The sequence below is a fragment of the Symphalangus syndactylus genome, chromosome 5, assembly GCF_028878055.3.
Source record: "Symphalangus syndactylus isolate Jambi chromosome 5, NHGRI_mSymSyn1-v2.1_pri, whole genome shotgun sequence".
NCBI lineage: Eukaryota > Metazoa > Chordata > Mammalia > Primates > Hylobatidae > Symphalangus > Symphalangus syndactylus.
In genome coordinates, this window is record NC_072427.2 from 143985002 (window position 1) to 144008719 (window position 23718).

The window sequence follows — 23718 nt, forward strand, 5'->3', positions numbered from 1 at the left end:
AAGAGGGAGGGAGGGAGGGGAGAGAGGAGAGTGGAAAAGAAAGAAACAGGCATATATGTCAGTATTTTCCTCAAGAAATAAGGAAATATATCTCAAGTCTGGAGCATTAGCATACTAAAATGTTGAGGCTGCTTACTCCTGTATCATGTACATTTTTGTATGTTTGAATACATTTATAATTATTTTAATCTTTTTTCACATTTTTTTTAATGTCTTCAGGTTCAAATGCCTCCCTTCCATTATGTATTCTCTGATTCCAGACAGTTAGGCACACACTTATGCATGTATAGTTACATGCCTGGTGTAGTATATTTTTTCCCTCATCTGATCTACTCTGTCTCTTATATCACCTCTAATTTTTTTTTTCTGGGTACCTAAATGCATTTATGTCTTTTGAATAATTTTTTTTTTCCAAAATTCACCTTCTGTTGCAATCTGAATGTATTAGGTTGGTGCAAAAGTAATTGCAGTTTTTTTTCTTAATTATAAGTTTTAGGGTACATGTGCACAATGTGCAGGTTTGATACATAGGTATACATGTGTCCTGTTGGTTTGCTGCACCCATTAACTAGTAATTTACATTAGGTATTTCTCCTAATGCTGTCCCTCCCCTAGCACCCCACTCCCAGACAGGCCCCAGTGTGTGATGTTCCCCGCCTTGTGTCCAAGTGATCTCATCGTTCAATTCCCGCCTATGAGTGAGAACATGTGGTGTTTGGTTTTCTGTCCTTGTGATAGTTTGCTGAGAATGATGGTTTCTAGCTTCATCCATGTCCCTGCAAAGGACATGAACTTATCCTTGTTTATGGTTGCATAGTATTCCATGGATATCACCTCTAATTTGTACATTAGTTACTTATGTCAATATTTTAAACTGTCTTTTGTTTTTATTTTAGTTTGAGAAAGGGTTTTGCCCTGTCACTCAGGCTGGAGTACAGTGGTGTGATCATAGCTTGCTGCAGCCTCAAACTCCCTACCTCAAACAGTCCTCCTGCCTCAGCTTCCTGAGTAGCTAGGACTACGGGCACACACCACCACACCCGGCTAATTTTATTTTTGTAGAGATGAGGGTCTTGCTGTGTTGCTGAGGCTAGTCTCAAACTCCTGGACTCAAGTGATCCCCCTTCCTTGGCCTCCCAAAGTTCTGGGATTACAGGCGTGAGCCACCATGCCTGTCAGGCAGGTCTGTGATAAAGCTCTTCATGAAAATGTTTCATTCATTACAATTAATTTTGTCCCACTGCTGCAATGAGCCATGATCATGATTCCACCACTACACTCCAGCCTGGCCAATAAAGCCGAGACCCTGTGTCAAAAAAATAACCCAAAACTGGTAACTTGAAAGTTTACTGATGTATAGGAATTCTTTATACATTCTAGATATGAATCCTTTGTCAAGATATATACTGCATAAATCTCCCAGTTTGTGATTTACCTTTTTTATTCTCCCAGTAGTATCTTTAGATGAAAAGAAAGGTCTTAATTTTAATGTAGTACAGTTTATTAATTTTCTTTTTATGGTTAACATCTTTTATGTTGTTTAAGAAATCTTCATGGGAGTTGAGGGATGAGAAATTACTTAATGCGTGCAATGTACACTATGGTTTTACACTAAAAGCTCACACTTCACACTTGTACACATCATAGATACATAGTATATATCCATGTAAAAAAACGTGTACTACATAAATGTGTAGAAATAAGAAAAAAGAAATGTTTGTCTTCTGCAAAGGTACAAAAAGATACTTTAGTTTTTTCCCTAAAATTTCTTCATTTAACTTTTCTTATTGAGATCTGTAATCCATCTGGAATTGATTTTGGTGTGTAGTATGAGGCAGGGGTTAAAATGCACTTTTTTTCCCACATTACTATTTGATTCAGCATCATTTACTGGAAAGACTATCCTTTCCCTACTACTCTGTAGTATCACCTTGGTCATAAATGAGGTGACTATATTTGTGTGTGTTTGTTTCTTGACTCTGATGTTCCCTTGGTCACTTTGCCTTTACTTATATTATACTGTCAGTTATTATAACTGCAATAGATTCATCTGTGTCTTTAGTATTTTTTCAGGACCACCTTAGCTATTGTTAACTCCTGCAATTTCCACATACATTGTAGAATCAGCTCGTGAGTTTCCCCTTCCAAAAAAAACACATACTAAGATGTTCATTGGGTTTGCATTAAATTGATAGTTTAGAGAGAATTATTATCTTTATAATATTAATCTTCCAAACCATGAACATGGTAAATCTCCCCGTTTATTTAGATCTTTAATTTCTCTTAATGTTTTATAATTTTCAGCATAGAGGTCTTGCCTATCTTTCATTAGAGTTGTTATTCCTTCTTATTTGGTGCTTTTAAATGCCAGTGGTAAAGACTATTCTAAACTTAATGTTTTATTTTCTAATTGTGCCTGGAATATGGAAATACAATTTCTTTTTTTCTCCTTCTAGCATATTAGCTTGTACCACAGGACCATGCTAAGTATACTTACCTTTAGGATTTTTTATGTTACAGAATCATGTTTCTTCAAATAATGAGAGTTGTGTTTTTTTCTTTCCTTATACTGGCTGGGGCCCCCCAGTACAGTGTTGAATAGGATGTTAATAGAATCCTTTTTTTTGTTGTTTTTTTTCTAGGTCTTGGAGAAGCATTCAGTACTTTTGTGATTAAGTATTCTTTACTAAGCTTTCTCTGTACATAACCTTTGTCAAATTAAGGAATTTACTTACTTTCCCCAGTTTACTGGGATAAATAAAATCTAGCATGATACATTATTCTTTTTTTTATTGCTGGATTTGATTTGCTAATGTTTTAAGATTTTTTTTAATCTACGCTCATGTGAAGGATTACCTTACAATTTTCTTTTCTTGTCAGGTATTTGTTGGTGTTTTGCCATCAAGGCTTTGTTGGCCACATAAAAAGAAATGTTTCTTCTTTTTCTATTCTCTGAAAAAGGTTACTGTCAAGTTGATTTTTTTTCTTATGTATTCACAGATAATTATGCTTTTACCCTGGGACCTTTTTCTATTTCGTATTTGTAGCCACCCACATAGCCTTTTATAGCGAATTGCATCCAGTGCATGCTTAGTTTGTTGAATAAATAAGCATATCTTTTCCTTATTGGTTCCAGTAGCTTACTTATTTTTCATCAGCATCAAAGTAGATCAGGTCCTTACCATATCTGGGGACCTGCAGTGACACTATTGACTTCCTTTTTTACCCAGTTGTCTACCTCAGACCATCCTTTCATTACCACCAGCTAATCTTTAAAAATCATTCTTTTTTATTGTTTAAAATTAATTTTAATTTTTATTAAAGTAATATGTGTAAATATTATGGATATCAAACTGTTCTACCTGGCTTGTAACAAAAAACAAGCCTACTGCTCTACTCTGCTGCTCTCAGTTCCCATGCTTAGAAGCATTCACAACTATTTTCACTTATTTTAAAATAAACTTGCTTAAAAATGCTATTTCTTGATTTTTCACTTTTAGACGCTAAACATTGACTTCCTTTGGAAGATAAAGATTTTGCTATCTTAAACCCTATGTCCGCAAAATACACATGTGAATTTTCTTTCCATCCTCCCCAGCATAGTTATGAACTTTCCAGAATTCAAGGCACAAGTTTGCAGATAGAAAGGACCCACCTGTGACTAGTGCCATAATTTTTTTAAGTCTCGACTTAATTACTTATTATTTATGGCTATGAACATATTACTATTAGGTACATTTCTTTCTAAAACTTTTTTCCTCCCTGCAGTTAATACTTGTGTAATGTAAATATTGTTTCAATAAATGGATATGCATCAAGCAATCCATCTATTTGTCTCCATAATTAAAATCACATCACTGGGTTTCTTCATCATCTTGCTCCAGTCTGGATTTGCATGATTTCTAGGCTAACTTCATTTCTCCATTGTCCTGGGAGTGTACAGATTCTGAACCTGCTCTTTCCTGGACTCCATTTCTTCTGGTTTTCTTAATAGAGACCATTTTCTAGCAGCTTCTTGAAAGGGGCTTATCATAAAAAGTTAAAATTCTTGATCTTGTTTGAATTTTTTTTCCTCCCCACACTTGGTTGATAATTTGCTTTCATGTTTTATAGCTGTTTTCTCTCAGAATTTCGAAAATAGAACTCCATTGTCTTTGAGTATCTTGTGTCATTGGGAAGTTTGATGTGACTGTTATTTCAGTCTTTGTATGCTATCCTTTTCCTTTTTCCTCCAGAAGCTTTTAACATGTTCTTTCCCCTCAGTGTCCTAGAATTTGATACTGTGCCTTTGTTTGATTCCTCCCTTCTTTCCTTTTTTCTTTCTCTCCGCTCTCCCTTCCCCAGCCCTTTCCTGTTCCCCTTTCTCATCATTCCCTTCCTTTCCCCTTCTCCTTCCCCTTCTTTCCCTTCTTCTTCCTTTCTAGTCCTTTTCCCCTTGATCTTGGGGGAAGCATTCAATACTTTGTGATTAAGTATACTTTGCTAAGGTTTTTCTGTAGATAACCTTTGTCAAATTAAGGAATTTAACTTCTTTTCTCAGTTTGCTGGAATAAATAAAATTTAGCATGGTACATTCTTTTTATTTATTGCTGGATTTGATATGCTAATGTTTTAAGATTTTTTTTTTTTTAATTGGCCAGGTGCAGTGGCTCACGCCTGTAATCCCAGCACTTTTGGAGGCTGAGGCGGGCAGATCATGAGGTCAGGAGTTCAAGACCAGCCTGGCCACCATGGTGAAACCCCATATCTACTAAAAATACAAAAATTAGCCTGGCATGGTGACGGGTGCGTGTAATCCCAGCTACTCAGGAGGCTGAGGCAGGAGAATCACTTGAAACCGGAAGGCGAAAGTTGCAGTGAGGCAAGATTGAGCCACTGCACTCTAGCCTGGGCGAAAGAGCGAAACTCAATCTCAAAAAAAAAAAAGAGAGAGAGATTTTTAAAATCTATGTTCGTGCTTTCCCTTCCTTCTCATTGAACTGGTTACTAGGTTGATCCTTTCTGTCTAGAAGTCTACACCTTAAATTCTGGAATGTTTTCTTGTGGCGTTTCTTTGATAATTTATTTTTCATTTTCCTATTTTGGAGCCTTTTATGCTGGACCTTCTTGACTATAGCTGTATTTTTCTCACCTATTATCCATCTCTTTGTGTTTTTGTTATACTTTCTGAGGAGAGCTTCTCAAATTTGTCTCCCAACCCTCTTGTTGCATTTTTCTTTGAAATTTTTGGATATCATGTTTTTAATTTCCAAGGGCTCTTTTTTGTTCTCCAAATGCTCTGCCCCTCTGAAGACAGCCTATTCTTTAGGTTTTTTTTTTTTTTAATTTGTATTTATTTGTTTTCTTCTGCTTTTGTGTCTTTTTCTCCAAGTTCCTTTGTTGTGTTTGTCTTGGGCTTCAAATTTAAAGATAGAGATTTTCTTTAAATATTTGGTGATCCTTAGCTGTTTGTATTTAGTATGAGGCTTAAAAATACTGAGAACATTGCTGTGTAACTTCTTACACATATTTTCCATTAGTACTCCTCTTTCAGCCCCAGCCACATAACTCCAACCTTTGTTCCACTCTAAAATACCTGGTGCTTCTACTCGCTGAGCTAATTGATTTCATTGTTAGCTTCACTGGCTCTAGGCATTTAGCTTTCTCTGGGCTACTGCGTCATTATCCCTGGTCTATCTATTCTCCAACTTCCAAAATTTATATCACTTTCCTGCTCTCTTCTGTTCTTCTGCCTTCTTTGTCCTTATGGGTTTATACCTTAAAAATTATTTTCTTTTAATTTCTTTCTTTCTTTTTTTTTTTCCCTGAGACAGGGTCTCGCTCTGTCACCCAGGCTGCAGTGCAGTGTGATCTTGGCTCACTATAGCCTTGACCTCCCTGGCTCAAGGAATTCTCCCACCTCAGCCTCCTGAGTACCTGGACTATAGGCGCATGCCACCATGCCTGGCTGATTTTTATATTTTTTGTAGAGATGGCATTTTGCCATGTTGTCCAGGCTGATCTCGAACTCCTAGGCTCACGTGATCCTCCTGCCTCAGCCTCCCAGATTACTAAGATTACAGGTGTGTGCCACTGCACCCGGCCTAAAATTTTTTAAATCACCATATTAGTAGAGTTTTAGGAGAGAATACATAAGTAAACTTGTGCTTAGCCTACCATCTGAATGTTGACTTAGGCAATGCCTTCCCATCTGGAATATCTCCCCACTTTTCTTCATTTATTAAAAAGTTGGCATTATGCTTGCCTCTTTCCTGGAACTTTCCTTGATACTTCCAAAATATCAGCTAATGTCTTTGTTTGACTGAACTCATGACTTAGGAGCCATGAACTTTCTATAAATATTTGAAGGACTGTTACGAAAAAGAAGGAATGAGTGTATTTTTTCATTTTGAGTGAGGGAGAAACTATGAATAAAGCAGGGCAGGGGATATGAACACAGATTTTAGCCCACTGTATAAAAGAACTTTCTCACTGTGCAACAATAGCAGAAGTTGCCTCCTCAGAGTCTGGATGGCTCTATGTCTGAGATGATTAGAAATAATTCTTACCTTGGGGTGAGTCAGTCATTTTTTCTAATTGTGTTCTGAGAAGCTAGGTGGGGTGAGAGTGAAGCTGTTCTTCATAGATGCCTCAGGTAATACTCAGAACTCTGGGTCCACCACCACTGCTCCTCCAGAGAAGTGCCATTTTTATCTGTTGTATATATAAGTTAGGGTTTTCAAACTACTGTTCTAAGTTCTTTTCTACATTTCTATGAACTAGAATATTTACTGCATATTGGGCACTTACTTGCGCTTGATTGCATATTAATAACTAGTTTATTAGCTGTTTTCTAGTGTATGTCTTAGCATGATTTTAAAGTTTCGTGGTAGAGATCTTGTTATTTTTTTCTTTTCTATACCTGTAGAATCTAACTGGTAGTCAGTAAATAATTACCAAAAGTATGACTTGACCCACGTGAGTCATTTCTGTTGAATTTTCTCCTTTTCCAAGGTGCTAACCGGATAGTTTTAGAAGACTCCAATATCTTGCAGCCTGTGGGACTTACTGTGTTTGAAAACTGGCTCTATTGGATTGATAAACAGCAGCAAATGATTGAAAAAATTGACATGACAGGTCGAGAGGGTAGAACCAAAGTCCAAGCTCGAATTGCCCAGCTGAGTGACATTCATGCAGTAAAGGAGCTGAACCTTCAAGAATACAGTAAGTGTTAATGAGATAAAGCTAATTGGAGGAATCATGTGTTATAATAAATCAATATGTACTTTTGTGTATTTTTAAACTCTGTTTCCTTTAAGACTTTTAAGACTGCACTTTTAGTTTTGCCATTTTTTTTTTAACTCTTCATGCTTTTTTTTTTTTTTTTTTTTTTTTTTTTGAGACAGAGTCTCGCTCTGTCACCCAGGCTGGAGTGCAGTGTCACGAACTTGGCTCACTGCAGCCTCTGCCTCCCGGGTTCAAGCGATTTTCATGCCTCAGCCTCCAGAGTAGCTGGGATGACAGGTTCATGCCACCATGCCTCGCTAATTTTTTCTTTTTTTTTTTAATTTTTAGTAGAAGCAGGATTTCACCATGTTGTCCAGGCTGGTCTCGAGCTCCTGACCTCAAGTGATCCGCCCACCTTGGCCTCCCAAAGTGTTGGGATTATAGGTGTGATCCACCACACCCAGCCTCTTCATGCTTTTAAAGCCTCGTGTCAACCTTACCCGGGAGCTTTTCCAAATTAAACATAATCTCATAAACCAGAAATAGGGGAAAGGCATGGGTCTTGCCTGTTAAGAAAGAATATTTCCTGGTACAACAATGACTGCTTATCATGCCTTGTTTTTCTCTCCTTCAGTTCCTTTGAAAATACTGATAACATAAAGCATCTATTTCTTTTCTTCCCTCTCTATACTTCCCCCATAGCTTGAAAAAAAGTAAAAATTATATAATGATGAATATAGTTATAATGGGTTAATCTTATTCTTACGCAAAACAAACTAAAAATTAGTGTGTAAACATAGAGAAGACTGTTTAATCAGTAGGTGCTTGGTTTTTTTCCCCCCCATTTGGATAAATATTTCAATTCCCAGCTTAGAAAAATAGCCATCTCCATGAGCCCCAGGAAAAAAAGAAAAGTAGCCAGAAATATTTTCTTATTTTTTTTTGAAAATGGCTAGTCATCTTGGCCTAGTTCTTAATTCATATCTGTCATCAAAATTACCCTAATAATAGACAGGAATAAATGAGTTTATATATGCAAAACATTTTTTTAAAAGTGCCCTCCTAGCAATCACTACTGTCGATCTTACATGGTGGTACCAGGAATGCCAATGTTAAATTGAGTACGAGAGAGATAATTATTGAAATTCTGTAACTTCTCAGCTCAGTGCTTTTAAATTGAATTTAAGCATGAAAGGAGAGTGAAGAAACAGGAGTAGCCCTGTACAGGTGTTCATTATGTTGGTACAGTTTGTGAATTTAGAAGTAAAGTTACAAGTATTTGAGAATTAGAAAGTTAAAAATTGTTATTTTATGGTATGACTTGTAGCTCAGGCTGAACATTTAATATAAATATGATAATGATATACCTAAGTTATTTATTTAGTCGATAGATGAATATTTTATTACAGAAAATCTCAAGATTTTCAGAATTTCAAGAGGTTTTATTTAGTAACTATTTAAATATGATTGTATATTAGGTAAATCATTTTTTCAAATTTCTAATATTAAAGAGAATGGGATTTTTATCAAAAATGTCATGGAATTAAAGGTTGAGAAACACTGCTACATAGGCTGTATATTCTATATAATGTGTGATGTCTATTTTGGACAGTATGCTCATTTGTAGATAGCTGACTCCCTCAGTCTCATCAACACAAACTGAAGCAGAACCAATGTTATTGTGGAAAAGAGTCAAATAATAAATGGTGGCTTATATTAGATGTTCATATTTTGTGACGACAGATGTCAAGTTGCTCTTAATACAGGCTAAACAGAAAATTCCAAACAATGATTCTTTAAAAATACAACTTGTGAAACAGACTTTGAAAAGTTGCCTAGTGGTTTCTTTACTTAGCCCATGTATAAGGAAGTTAGACATTTATAGTATTACAAGTTACCTTTTGCAGTTGACCAAATAATTTTGTTTCTGAATTGTTCTGTTACATGTGCCTTTTAAGTTTTTTTCTTCTAATAACTCTTTAATTCTCAATGGATTCCTCATTAAGATACACTTTTTGACTGAAACCATCTTTCAGAAATACGGATTTTCTGAGTTAAAAATCTTAATATAGGAGAATTCTTATATTTTAAATAGAATAATACTCAAGTTTCAGCATTCTCCCTAGCAATTTTTTGTTGTTTTTTGTAGAGATGGAGTCTTGCTCTGCCACCTAGGCTGGAGTACAGTGGCACTATCTTGGCTCATTGTAAACCTCTGCCTCCCGGGTTCAAGCAATTCTTATGCCTCAGCCTCCCGAGTAGCTGGGATTACAGGTGCATACCACCACACCCAGCTAATTTCTTTTGTATTTTAGTAGAGACGGGGTTTCATTGTGTTGCCCAGGCTGGTCTCGAACTCCTGAGCTCAGGCAGTCCGCCTGCCTCAGCTCCCCAAAGTGCTGGGATTACAGGCGTGAGCCACTGCACCCAACCTCTCCCTAGCAATTTTTTAGTTTCAGTAAACATTTTTTCATATTCACAAAAATTAACGTGAGCTTTACCATTACCTTAAAATATTTTATATATAAATATATGAAGACAGTGGTTAGATGGAAGTAGTTTCTTGTAGGTTGTGTAGAGATTGAGTGAAGAATCATATTGTGTGGAAATAAAAGTCCAAGCTGGACTAGCCTGGTGGTGAAATTCCATCTTTACTAAAAACAGAAAAATTGGCCAGGTGTGGTGGCGCTCACCTGCAATCCCAGCTACCCGGGAGGCTGAGGCAGGAGAAGCACTTGAACCTGGGAAGCAGAGTTGGCAGTGAGCCAAGATCACACCAGCCTGAGCTACAGAGCAAGACTCCCCCCACACCACTGTACTCCAGCCTGAGCTACAGAGCAAGACTCTGTCTCAAAATAATAATAATAATAATAAAAGTAAAAAAAAAAGTCCAAGCTGATTATACATTTGATTTTCATAAATAGTTTTGACAGGGTTGTCCCTTTTTCTCTTCTCTCCCACTTCTCTCCCCTCCACTCCCCCTCCTCTCCCCCCCCCACTCCCCCTCCACTCCCCCTCCTCTCCCCATCCTCACCTCTTCTCTTCTCTTTGCAGGACAGCACCCTTGTGCTCAGGATAATGGTGGCTGTTCACATATTTGTCTTGTAAAGGGGGATGGTACTACAAGGTGTTCTTGTCCAATGCACCTGGTTCTGCTTCAAGATGAGCTATCATGTGGAGGTAAATATGCTGTAATTTTCTTGTGCAACCTTAAATGCAAACATATTCCATATCTTAAGCCTAGACTTCTATGACTAGGCATTGAAGTTGCTCTGTCTACTAACTTAATTGGTTACTTGTATTCCATTCATTTGTACTATACTAGGCTTTTCTGTTATTCTTCTCTGCCACCCTGCCCAGCCTCATAATCATCATTTTACTCTGTTTCTTTGACTTTTTTACACTCCACATATAAGTGAGATCATGTAGTATTTGTGTTTCTATGCCTAGCTTATTTCACTTAACAGGATGTCTTCCAAGTTCATCTGTGTTGTTGCAAATGACAGGATTTCCTACTTTTTTCTGACTGAATAGTATTTCATTGTGTATATATTACCATACTTTTCAGCCTGTGAATGAGTATGCTTCCTAATACTAAAGTAGCCTCCCCCCTCCCAAAAGGTAACAAAATAAATTAATTCTACCTCCTGTAATCTCTCTCCACTAAATTCTAGATTCTCTAAGTTTATGTGTCATTGTTGGGAATGTGTCTGATGGAAAGAATATTATTTTGTTCAGATCCATCATTAAATTCCCATTGCTTCTTTATCTAGTAAAAAAGGATTTTTTAAAAGATATCACTGAGTATAGTGATACTGTTGTAGTAAAATTGGTTTAATCACTTAGTGGGTATAATAAATAGATACATTCCTTTGTTAAATTATAGTATGATGGTATCAGGCACCATAATAGTATTCATACCCTTAATTCAGATATCCTCCTTTTGGGGATAATTCTAAGTTAATTCAGCTGAAGGAAAAAGACTACATCATACTATTATCTACAGTGGCAGAAATTTTTAAACGAATTTCTAATGGCATGAGAAATTATTAAGTAAAATAACTGAGTTTATACAGCTATTAAATGTTATAATCATGAAGTTGATGTAAAAATGTTGCCAAAATGACAAGTACATAAAATATATATTTCTGTAAACAAATACTGAAAGAGAATATGCATTCAACATATAAAAATTATTGATCGGGTGGGTGGGATTACAAGTAAATTTTATTCTTCAAACTATAAGTTTTTCTAAAAATAAATAATGCATGTATTCAGTAGCAGCTATGGGCCCTGTGCTTGGACTGTAGGGGATTTGAAGATCTTTGAGATAGCATACAGCGTAGTCAGGGAAATCAGATGTGTACAAAAAGTTAAGCTCTGGTACTTGAAATTTTTAAAAATAGGGATTGCACAATAATGTGAATGTACTTAATGTCATTGAGCTATGCACTTTAAAGTGGTTAAATTGGTAAATTTTATGGTTACTTTACCCCCCCCCAACCAAAAAAAAAATAGCATGTGTTTCCCTATCAGGGCGCTAGACTGTTATTTTAAGTGAGGCAAATCCTAGAAAAATTTCTCTTTATGTTAATGATAACATGGATAAAACTGAGTCAAGGATCTCATCTTCCGATTTGAAAATATCTTTTAAAGGGCCTTTTTTCTTGCACATTTAGCAGTTATTTTTAATGTATGTATTAAAATGAGTTTTGACAGATGTATACAACTGTGTATTAGGCCATTCTTGCATTGCTATAAAGAAATACCGGAGGCTGGGTAATTTATAAAGAAAAAGTTTAATTGGCTCATGGTTCTGCCGGCTGTATTGCTTAGCTTCTGGATAGGCCTCAGGAAACTTTGATGGCCAGAGTGAAGAGTGCGCAGGCAGGTCACATGGCAAAAGAGGGAGCAAGAGAGAGAGTAGGCTAGAGGGAGTGCCACACACTTTTAAACAACCAGGTCTCCCAAGAATTCATTTACTATCAGGAGGATAGCGCCAAGGCATGAGGGATCTACCCCCATGATCCAAACGCTTCCCACCAGGCCTCACTTCCAACATTGGGGATTACATTTCAACATGAGATTTGGGGGGACAAATATCCAAACTATATCACACAGTTTGCATGACATGCAGTTCAAAGTAGTGTCCTTTGTTTTATGTTTATTAGTTTCTTTCTGTCCCCAACCAAATTCAAACTGCTTTAAGTACGTGGATGTATTTTATCTACTTTAATTCTCCATACAATATAGATAGTATAGTGCTGAATACATAATAGGCTCTTATTAAATAATCCCTAAAATTCCCCATGTAAAATATTCACCTGTAATCTGCAATATTCTCTGTTGTAAAGTTACAGGGTTTTCTGACCTCTGGTTATATCATAAGGTTATGGGTTCTCTAGATAATTCACTAACAGACAAGTGTAAATAACTACTGTATAATTTACCTGTCAGTCATTCTTTCAGGTAAAAATGACATTCCATTTTGAGTTGCATTTACAATTCAAAACAAATGCTTTCCCATTAGAAACTACCATGCTTAGGTTTGCAACATGAGCTTTATGCATAATTGCCATTTGATTGATCAGAATATTAAAGAAGCATACACTTGGGTTGATTTTAATATAATTATTATTGATTCATCAATAACATTCTTAAGTTGGTCTTTTTGTGTGTTTGTTTAAACTGTGCACGTGTGGCTGTGTATAGTACAGTGATTACTAATAAAGTTTGTTGTCATTTGCCTGAGTCTGCTAAGGTACCAAGTTTTATTCACTATTCCTTTTGTAGCATCAGTGCAAACATAGCCAAAAAAAAGCAATGACATCTTAATGTTATTATAAAAATGGTTTTTACCTAGTGGGTCCCCTGAAAGAGGTCTCAGGAACGCCTAAAGGTTCATGGACTATCCTTTGAGAAGCTTAGAGCTAGAAAACTTTTGAATGCTAGGCTAACTTTAAAATCTTTGGTAATTATAGTGATTATTCCTAGGTTATGTGTGAGATTGTAATGCATTGCAAATATTATAATCCTGTTTTGGATTACAATATATGAAAAACTTTTGCCTTATAGTTTTGCAGGCAAAAGTTTATAGTGAATGTAAAGGAAGTAATGTGAAAACCTTTATTTCTTCTTTGAATAGATGAGATAGTTATAAATCATATTTATTGTAAAGTATTTTGTGTATGTTAATTATTAAATGAGCTTCACTCAGGTATGTGTTTGTACTTCTGTGTGACCATGATTGTGTTTTTGTCACTCCCCTTCTCCTTGTTCATTTGAAGAACCTCCAACATGTTCTCCTCAGCAGTTTACTTGTTTCACGGGGGAAATTGACTGTATCCCTGTGGCTTGGCGGTGCGATGGATTTACTGAATGTGAAGACCACAGTGATGAACTCAATTGTCCTGTATGCTCAGAGTCCCAGTTCCAGTGTGCCAGTGGGCAGTGTATTGATGGTGCCCTCCGATGCAATGGAGATGCAAACTGCCAGGACAAATCAGATGAGAAGAACTGTGAAGGTATCCAGAATTCCTCAGTGCCTCAGCATGCAATCCTTTTTTCCCATTCAGTTGTTTAAAATTCAGTATTACTTGGCTTAGTGTTAGTTGGGGTTTTTCAAGTACGTATATCACTTCTGATCATAGTGACATGTTCCATATTACTGTTTTAATTCACTTCATATGCGTAAGATTTATACAAATTAATAAGCTTTGAAAATTGAGAAATGAAACTAAAATATATTAGGGCTTCAGTATAAAAAAAAAGTCCCTGTTTTCAATGAGCTCTGAATTAGTGGATTTATTAATTATGCTCTAACATATTATATATTCTTCACTTTCCCTTACTAACTTTTCCCATGGTAAAAACAACCCAGCCAAGTTCTCTAGAATTCTTTAGTGAAAGAGGGAATTTAATGTAAAGAATAAGCTGGGCGCGGTGGCTCATGCCTGTAATCCCAGCACTTTGGGAGGCCGAGGTGGGCAGATCACGAGGTCAGGAGATCGAGACCATCCTGGCTAACGGTGAAACCCCATCTCTACTAAAAATACAAAAAATTAGCTGAGCGTGGTAGCAGACGCCTGTAGTCCCAGCTACTTGGGAGGCTGGGGCAGGAGAATGGCGTGAACACGGGAGGCAGAGCTTGCAGTGAGCCAAGATTGCGCCACTGCACTCCAGCCTGGGCAACAGAGCGAGACTCCATCTCAAAAAAAAAAAGAATAAAATAGGAAATTTCCTGCTGGATTTTTTTCTCCCATTCTTTTTTTCCCTCTCTCAACCAATGGAACTCCAGAGAATAATATTTAAGTTACAGCTAAAAGTCTAATTTGTTTTTCATTTGTACTCAGAAAGCACCTTTTGATTCTTGCCAGGGTTTGACGTTACATGATATTAAAAATAAGAAAACTATTTATGTTTTTTTTTCCAGTTCTTTGTTTAATTGATCAATTCCGCTGTGCCAATGGTCAGTGCATTGGAAAGCACAAGAAGTGTGATCATAATGTGGATTGCAGTGACAAGTCAGATGAACTTGATTGTTGTAAGTAGGACTGAGATCTATAAATTACTCTTAAGAGAGAATTTAAACCATTTTTTTCTTATGTGTGAGGTTTACTTATCGAGATTTCCTTTCTAAGTAATAAGTATTAATATTAGGCTAATTATTTGTGTGAAGGTTTTATGATTTGCTTTCAGTAATTCTTTAAACATAGCAGTTTTCTTATGCACAGGAATCTTCACAGAACATTTAATAAAGCACTAGAAAAGAGTAAATATTATTTTACTATAACCAAAGTCACAAAATTCTCAAATCATTTAGATACATAGAAATCAGCCGGGCATGGTGGCTCACACCTGTAATCCCAGCACTTTGCGAGGCCAATGTGGGCGGATCACGAGGTCAGGAGTTCGAGACCAGCCTGGCCAACCTGGTGAAACCCCGTCTCTACTAAAAATACAAAAATTAGCTGGGCGTGGTGGCGTACTCCTGTAATCCCAGCTACTCAGGAGGCTGAGGCAAGAGAATCGTTTGAACCCAGGAGGTGGAGGTTGCAGTGAGCCGAGATCGTGCCATTGTACTCCAGCCTGGACGACAGGGCGAGACTCCGTCTCAAAAAGAAAGAAAAAAAAAAAAAGACTGGGTGTTGATCAATGAATAGCGTTCATCATGTAGATAAGTGGAGAAATTGCAATTTTGGCAGAGGGAGTATACTGTTCAAAAGCAGAAAAGAGTGAAACAGGCACCTTTGGGAAACTCCATGTAATGGGACTGCCAAAATACATGCTCTGTTGAGGGGTGTCAGCAAGAGATAACATAGGTAAAGGTACAATCATGGAGGACTATGCTTTTCTTCTAAAGAGCCTAGACAATATTAACAATGGAGAGTGGAGAGTCACTGACAATTTCAAGAAAAAGACTAGCATGGTCAAGCAATGCAGAAGTTGTAAAGCCAGTGGGTTGGAGGTGATAAGCTTATAGGCAGGGAAATCTGTTAGATTGATTGCTTTCAAAATTCTTTTGATCGCATCAAGAGGAATACAGAGATGTGAGCTCATGCATTTAAAAAGATGTCACACAACACTTAAATATTTACTCCTATTATATAGAATGCTTTCTGACGTTTTCTGTTTTATTTTTCAAAGCTGGTTGTAACCCACTAAATCATTCTCACCATTTACGAATGACTTGCAGCCTGTAATTTAAAAAGGAAGTGATTAGAGTTTAGGCAGAAGATGATAAAGATCTAAATCATGAGGAGGAGGAGTGGGGGTGGCAGGGAGAGAACAGATTTCGGAGTTGTTTCAGAAGTAGAATAAAGAGGAATTGGTAACACTTAGATATAGTTGATAAGTTTAAGTTGACCCACAGGTACCTCATTGAGTGACTGGAGTCATTAAATGGGATATATTGCAGGAGCTGGAAACCAAAGTATCGTACCACATCTTGGCTGCAGATGTAATGTTTGATTGATGTGATGTTTAATTTACGTTAAATGCCTTTAGGCAGGTGTGTACTTTGCCACAAGCCCCATCACTTTTTATTATCTTATTCTAGATGACTTCATTTATGGTCTCTTTACCCCTGGAATCTAGGAGAAATGACTGATCATGGTGACAATGAGTTCAGTTTGTGATATGTTGCCTGAGAGATACTCATGGAATATCCCACTGAAGCTCTTGATCTTCAGGAAGTTGATTATAAGGAACTGTGGCTCAGAAGAGAGATTTGGTGTTCTTTAGTTTATTGATAATAATGAAAGCTGTGACAGTAGATAGAATCTCCCAGGACAGTAAGCAGAGGAGGAAAATAGTAGGTGATAGATAGAAATCTCTCTGGGAAGCACCTGCCCTTAAGATGCAGGCAGAAGAGAATGAAGCCAACAAAGGAAGCAGAGAAAGAATAATCAGAAATAGTACAATTAAGAGAGTGGTATCTTGGAAGGATATTGATCAGACTTTTTTTTTAAAGAGAAAACAGGAGCCAACAGTATTGTGTAAAGAGGTTAATGAAATGAAGAATATATTGAATATGGCAAATAGTAGAGCTTTGACTGTTGCCAGAAAAGTTTCAGTGCAGTGGTGAGGGTGGAAGTCTGATTTCAGGGAGTTTATGGTGTGACCCAGAGACTAGGAATTGAGGGTAGTGAATGTGAACTTTTCTTTCCTGAAGCTTGGCATTGCAAAGGAATGTTAGGGCACTAAAAAGGAATGAAAAGATGAGATGGTTGTTCTCAAGGACTAAAAAGAGTCTATGCCTCACATTCCACAGCCTAAATTTGTAAATGATAATCCCTACATATTATGTAACTTAGAGATGTCATTTTCACGCATTTCTTTCATGTAATCTGTCAGAGGATGAGTTTAGCTATATGGATGGGAGATTTGAGGTAAGATGAAGCAGGAGGAAGTTTTTTAAAGGATCTGCAACTGTGAGATAAAATTTAACTGTTCAGAATGGAAGAATTTTCCCTCTGAATAGGAACAGTAATGCTCTAATTTCAATAAGCTCACTTTCCCTCTACCTCTGATATTGATGCCCTCTGCTTCTTAAAGCCTCAGGTAGCTCAGGAATCCAGGGAAAGTGAATCCCTGGGGCAATGTCCTCTTCTGGCAGTCTGGCCTTTCTTTGTGGGTCCTCCAGTAATCAGGTATTAAAGACCTTATGTTCCTTGGTCTCAGACAACTAGACAGCCTGAAGGCCAGCAGCATAGGGGATTTGAGAGCTGAGGCTCATCTTTAGCTTCCAGTTTTCATTCATCAGGCCTAAATGTCACTATTCAAATCTGAAATCTAACATGTGCTCAGAGCTGATTTTGGCTTCTTCACCATTCCAGGTAAAACATTTGATGACCTTTCTAGGTTTATCCCTTCTCGTCATAAATTTTTTCCCGAAATCTTGGAATAACCTTGTTCATTTGTATGGTATATAGAATGAAGTAGAATGGATTTTATCTGTTTATTTATTTAAAGCTTCTTAATGGTGTTTAAATCTGTACTTCATTTACCATCTTTGTTTCTATCAATTTACAATTACACTTTCCAGCCTATTGTTTTATTTCTGTCTTCACTTAAGGGTAGTTCATTTTGATTCCTAATGATGACATTTATCCCATATGTCCTCGGGGCATGGTGCGTATGTATTCATAAAAAAGAAAAGTGTTTATGAATTATTTTCATTAGGCTTATAGCTTCACATCCTATTAGCAAGCCCTCTTTTGATTACTATTTTGAATATACAGTTGTTTTTCTATTAAATAGCCATAATGCATTCTTCATTGTAGATCCAACTGAAGAACCAGCACCACAGGCCACCAATACAGTTGGTTCTGTTATTGGTGTAATTGTCACCATTTTTGTGTCTGGAACTATATACTTTATCTGCCAGAGGATGTTGTGTCCACGTATGAAGGGAGATGGGGAAACTATGACTAATGACTATGTAGTTCATGGACCAGCTTCTGTGCCTCTTGGTTATGTGCCACACCCAAGTTCTTTGTCAGGATCTCTTCCAGGTGAGTCAGGATGGATCCATTGAGAATCAAGTCTTTGGTCCTGCAAGACTGCCAGGCTTCCATTGTGGAAAAGAATACTACCTAGAGTCTGTTTGAAACCATATTACTCTGAGTTTAAACAATTATAAGAACAAATGTTCTTTTGTACTATTAGCACCTTCTCTTTACACAGAAGGCCTTAGATATGGTTTGGTAGAAATTGTCAGAGCATATAAAACAAATACATATGCAAGCTCTAAGCCTCTCTGACTGCAATTCTGGATGCATGCTACGGAAGGTGAATCAGCCAGTCATTTAGTGAAAGGGTTGTAAACCACAGGTTAAGTTCATCACCAGGGAACTCTAGTATTATGGAGCCCATGAATAAAAGGAGGCCAAAAATTATATAAGATTCCCTTCAGCCAACAAAGATTTGTAAATAGCTGGATGATAGAAGGGAGGAATATGTCTTTTTTTTTTTTTTTTTTTTTTTTTTGAGACAGAGTCTCGCTGTTGCCCAGGCTGGAGTGCAGTGGCACGATCTTGGCTCACTGCAGGCTCCGCCCCCCATGGTTCATGCCATTCTCCTGCCTCAGCCTCCCGAGTAGCTGGGACTACAGGCGCCCACCACCTCGCCCGGCTAATTTTTTGTATTTTTTTAGTAGAGACGGGGTTTCACCGTGTTAGCCAGGATGGTCTCGATCTCCTGACCTCGTGATCCGCCCGCCTTGGCCTCCCAAAGTGCTGGGATTACAGGCGTGAGCCACTGCGCCCGGCTGGATATGTCTTACGTTTTCTCCTGACTTCATGTGCTAACAGGGGACAAAGGGCTAGTGTAGGCATAGCTGGGTAGCCAGAAGTTTTACACTTGGGTAGGCCATGTTGCTCTAGGGAACTGGCGTTCTTTTTAATGTTTTCTGGTGCCCTTAGTTAAAAGAAGCCTTCCTTTTAATGAATATGGAAAAGGCGGTGCCTTGCAAAAACCCTCTGAAAATAGGAACTTACTATGGGTGTAGCTCTTAAGTAGACAAACATGGTTTTTAAACTGTTAATGGTAATGTTTCTTTGTTGCCATACCTATTTTCAGTTAGTGGAATTTGGGAAGCTTCTTGGAAAAAATAGAAGTTCTTCTTTAGCACTGGTAGTTTTGATTCTAGCAACATTTATATTCATTAGATGAAGAAATATTCTTTCATTTGTTGTTTGTGCCCTAAAAATGTTTTTTTTTTGTTTTCTTTTGAGCAAGTCTGGTATTTAATATGCCCTGCCTCACAACCTCTACCCTTTACAATCCTTTCAAATCCTCCAAGAGGTTGAAAAGCCCTTATTTTAAATAGCTCTGCTTCTACCAGGAGAGGGAGAAGGTGGGAGCTATTCTTGGCCTTGTTCTAGGCCAGCTCTTTCAATGGAAGCATTGACTTCTAGAGAACGTTCATTTCCTTTCTCCATTAAATGTTTTCAATTATAGGAAAAGAGTGTAAGTTATTTTAAAATCAGACTACTTGACTGTTGATATTTGTAATCCTACTGTTGAATAACATTGCTTGATAACATTTTTATAGATCTTACTCATCTTCAGTTTTTAACCTCCTTTTATTTTAGGAATGTCTCGAGGTAAATCAATGATCAGCTCCCTCAGTATCATGGGGGGAAGCAGTGGACCCCCCTATGACCGAGCCCATGTTACAGGAGCATCATCAAGTAGTTCTTCAAGCACCAAAGGCACTTACTTCCCTGCAGTAAGTAGTCTGTTTTCCTTTGAATGCAACATACATGAGATCTTAGATTTTTTAACTCATTTAAATGTGGGTGATCGGTGATAGTAATGTAAAAGTAGTTTTTGAATGTAAAATTTAGGCATAAAAGGCTCAAAGGATTTACCACACACTACCCTCCATGCTTATAAATCTTTTAAGTTACTGTGTAATAACCAGAATATTTGAAAGCATTGGGCATTAATTTCACATTTCAAGTAAAAGTAGAACTACTGAATGGTACCTCTTGAGGGATTAGGGCCTTCATTTTATGACTTCCCAAAAGAGGAAGCACACCTGGAATTTCTCCTAAATCAATAATTTTTCTCTAAATACTTACAATTTTAAATAACCAGGACCTGGATGTGCTGACCAATGATTTTTAGATTACAGATTTTCGTTTTTGTCACTTTGCACTTTTTAGCCATGATTAGGTCTTAGGGAATGAGGAAGCCATGGTCGCAAAGTACTGTTTGAGGTGAATTCTTTGGAAAAGAAGAATTGTGCTAATAGTGTATTGTAAAGAAACACTAATAGAGACGAAGGAAGAAAAGTTGAAAGAAAGTCTAATCGTTTCTATGTTGTTATTTTAATATTTTAATTATTTTTCTTTTAGATTTTGAACCCTCCACCATCCCCAGCCACAGAGCGATCACATTACACTATGGAATTTGGATATTCTTCAAACAGTCCTTCCACTCATAGGTCATACAGGTAATACACGTCCTCCTCTAAAATAAGGTGCAGTATTTATTAGAAAGTGTTTTAGTTGTGGACCTGATGTAGCCCCAAATGAGTAGACGATGGTCACCAAAGAGAGACTAGGCATCTTGTCTTGGTAGTACTGACATTGCCTCTACCACAAATCCTTTCCTTTCAGGACGTTATACTTTTTTTTTTTTTAATTTTTTGAGATGAATTTCACTCTTGTCGCCCAGGCTGGAGTGTAATGGCATGATCTCAGCTCACTGCAACCTCCGCCTCCCAGGTTCAAGTGATTCTCCTGCCTCAGCCTCTCAAGTAGCTGGGATTACAGGCCCGCGCTACCACGCCCAGCTGATTTTTGTATTTTTATTAGAAACGTGGTTTCACCATGTTGGCCAGGCTGGTCTTGAACTCCTGATCTCAGGTGATCTGCCCGCCTTGGCCTCCCAAAGTGCTGGGATTACAGGCGTGAGCCACCACACCCAGCCTATACTTTTTTTTTTTTTTTTTTTTTAAGAGAGTCACAAATACTGGCTTTTAGAATAATAAAAGACAGCCTCAGGCTTTGGCAGTATTCTAAGGAGGAATTACCCACCAAAGTGACTGGTTTCAAAATAGTTTGATATTCTAAGAATGAAATATTGGGGTAAGATTGGTTCATAGAATTGAGAGTTTAAAACAGCAACATACTCAGAGCACAGAATTTTAGAAAAGTTGAGAGAAATGTAAGTTCAGCCATTGCTTGCACATGCTATTACAATCTGGAGTGAAAGATTTCTCATGTTGTTGCATGGAATAAAGAAAGATTGAAATAAATAAAGTGTATTTGTAAGCCAAAAAAGAGGACATTATTCCTTTTTGCTAATTTATGAGTCTATAAAGTGTGTTGAGCAGGTCAAGTACTGTTGTGTCAGCTTCCACTTGTATGTTCCTTGAAAAACCAACAGACCATCAGTAGCTTGAGAGTTTCTATCTAAACACTGAAGTGCCCAGGGTTTCTGGGCATCCCTCAAGTGCCTGTTATCTTCTAGATAATCTTTTCTATCTTCTATCCTCTCCAGATAATCTTCTATTATCTTTCCTAGCATTTCAGTCAAATTGGCCTGATATGACCTCACCCATGTGTAAAAATAAAGTGGAAACCACTTAAAATATCTCACTCAGAATTCTCATTTCAGTTTAGATAAGACTGTTTGAAATAGCCTTGGCTGTGAACTGATTGTTTTAATGATTTGTTGTAATGTTGCTTTCCCTGCCACAAGTTTCTTCTTCAAGGAAGCCAAAACAGAAAAAGCAGAAGTCTGAAAATTGAGAAAGGAGAAAGATACAAAATTTTATTTTTTAAAAGTAATGTCCTTAATTCAAATTGAATAAGGCACTCATCAGAATAAACACGATTGCATAAAAAACTATTCTTGCTTAACTGTTTTCCGTATAAGCCCAATTTCTGTTTCCTCTGAGTCAAAACTTCCATCATTTGTTGAGATTTTGGCCTAAACTGGGACATGAAAAAATTTTATTAATTCAGTTTGTTTTCTTTTTTTCTTTTTTCTTTTTTTCATGAAAATAGAAGTATTTGGACTTTTAAATGTTGACCTTAGAAATTTCACCAAGGATTGACACCTGATTGGACAAAAAGTTAAACAAAAACTGTGACATCACGTCAGTATTGATAGTAAAAGCCTTTGAGAACTCGCTCAGTGGGTCACATAACTTTTGGTCTCTGGCAGCTTTGCAGCCTTTTTATTTTTATTTTTATTTATTTATTTTTTTTGAGACAGGGTCTTGCTCTGTCACCCAGGCTGGAGTGCAGGGGCACAATCACAGCTTACTGCAGTCTCCACCTCCCAGGCTCAAGCAATCCTCCTGCCTCAGCCACTCAAGTAGCTGGGACTGCAGGTGTGTGTCACCACGCCTGGCTAGCTTTTTAAAATTTTTTGTAGAGATGGGGTTTTGCTATGGTGCCCAGGCTGGTTTCTTTCTTTCGTTCTTTTTTAAAGACTAATCAAATGCAGTAGTAAGAAGGGGAGACAGAGTAGAACAAGGAGTTTGATCTGTAACTGTGAACAATCTGGCAGCCATTTCTTTTGAAGCAAGCCCAAGTGATAGCAAATGGTTTGTATCCTGGGTTCCTGGGATATATTATCTTGTGGTGCTCTGTATCACTAGGGGTTTTATGAATCATTGTATCAGTTTTTAACTTGGTTTTCCCCTTCTCTTGTAGTCACTTTGATGAGAAAGCTTATGAAAAAAATCTTTGGGATAAATTTAAGATCAGCTTTACCATATTTAGAATAAACAGGTATAAGAAGTTAAAAATAGAAGTAGGAATGACAGAAAAGCTAGAACTTAGGTCAGATCTTATTTTCACTAGTATGTTTCTCTCTTTCCAATGCCTTTTTCTTTAGTTAGCAATGCTACAAACCTAACAACTGTACATCACTTATAAAGATAAACAAGTGTAAGAAATAAACTACGCCTCTGAAATATACATTAGAAAATTCACTGACCCTTTATGGGCATTTAAATTTGATCATTTTGATGTTTAAAGCTGCTCTTATGACAGGTACTTACCTATACACAGGGAATGAAAACCGTTTCCCCAACCACAGCAATTTCCCTTTGCTAAGATAACAGCAGTGGAATAGTTACGGCCCTGAGGCTGTCTACCAAAATCCAGCCTGGACTGTACAGAAATTGTACAGAATTGTACAGCAGAAAGAAATGAAGACTTCAGATGTCATTAAATTAATTATTCATCAGGTTAATTTTGGAGTAAAGAATGTTGAGGGAACGCTGACATGTTTGAGTAGTGTAAAATATGTAAAAACCCATTCTTCCCGTGGGCTGTGAAACTGCAGAACAAATTTGAATAGTCATTTTTTATTCTGTGAGACAGTTTAACTTGAAGATATAAGAGCACAACCAGGGGCTAGATTGAATTCACCTCTGCATTCCCATCCTGTTCATTTTCACTTGCTACTTTCTTATTTGCAAATAAGAAAGTACCTATCTTCCTCAGTGAATCTGCCATTGAAAATTGCCTCTTGGTCTGTGTA

At 37.2% G+C, this 23718-nt stretch overlaps 1 protein-coding gene and 1 pseudogene across 8 annotated transcripts in view; both read left to right on the top strand.

Moving 5' to 3' along the window:
* The window catches only part of LRP6 (LDL receptor related protein 6), a 162809-nt gene that overhangs the window by 133649 nt on the left and 5442 nt on the right, over window positions 1-23718 (top strand). For 3 of the 8 annotated variants that reach the window (XM_055280616.2, XM_055280623.2, XM_055280618.2), the window contains 7 exons: window positions 6994-7203; window positions 10261-10386; window positions 13494-13730; window positions 14639-14749; window positions 17991-18221; window positions 19803-19939; window positions 20571-20668. In XM_055280616.2, the coding sequence (XP_055136591.1) occupies window positions 6994-7203; window positions 10261-10386; window positions 13494-13730; window positions 14639-14749; window positions 17991-18221; window positions 19803-19939; window positions 20571-20668 (1150 nt within the window). Of the gene's footprint in view, window positions 1-5969; window positions 6063-6993; window positions 7204-10260; window positions 10387-13493; window positions 13731-14638; window positions 14750-17990; window positions 18222-19802; window positions 19940-20570; window positions 20669-21934; window positions 23679-23718 lie in introns of those variants that run through there. The other 5 variants (XM_055280615.2, XM_055280619.2, XM_055280620.2 and 2 more) reach the window with 5 other exon arrangements.
* The window catches only part of LOC129483347 (mortality factor 4-like protein 1), a 225020-nt pseudogene that overhangs the window by 60214 nt on the left and 141088 nt on the right, over window positions 1-23718 (top strand).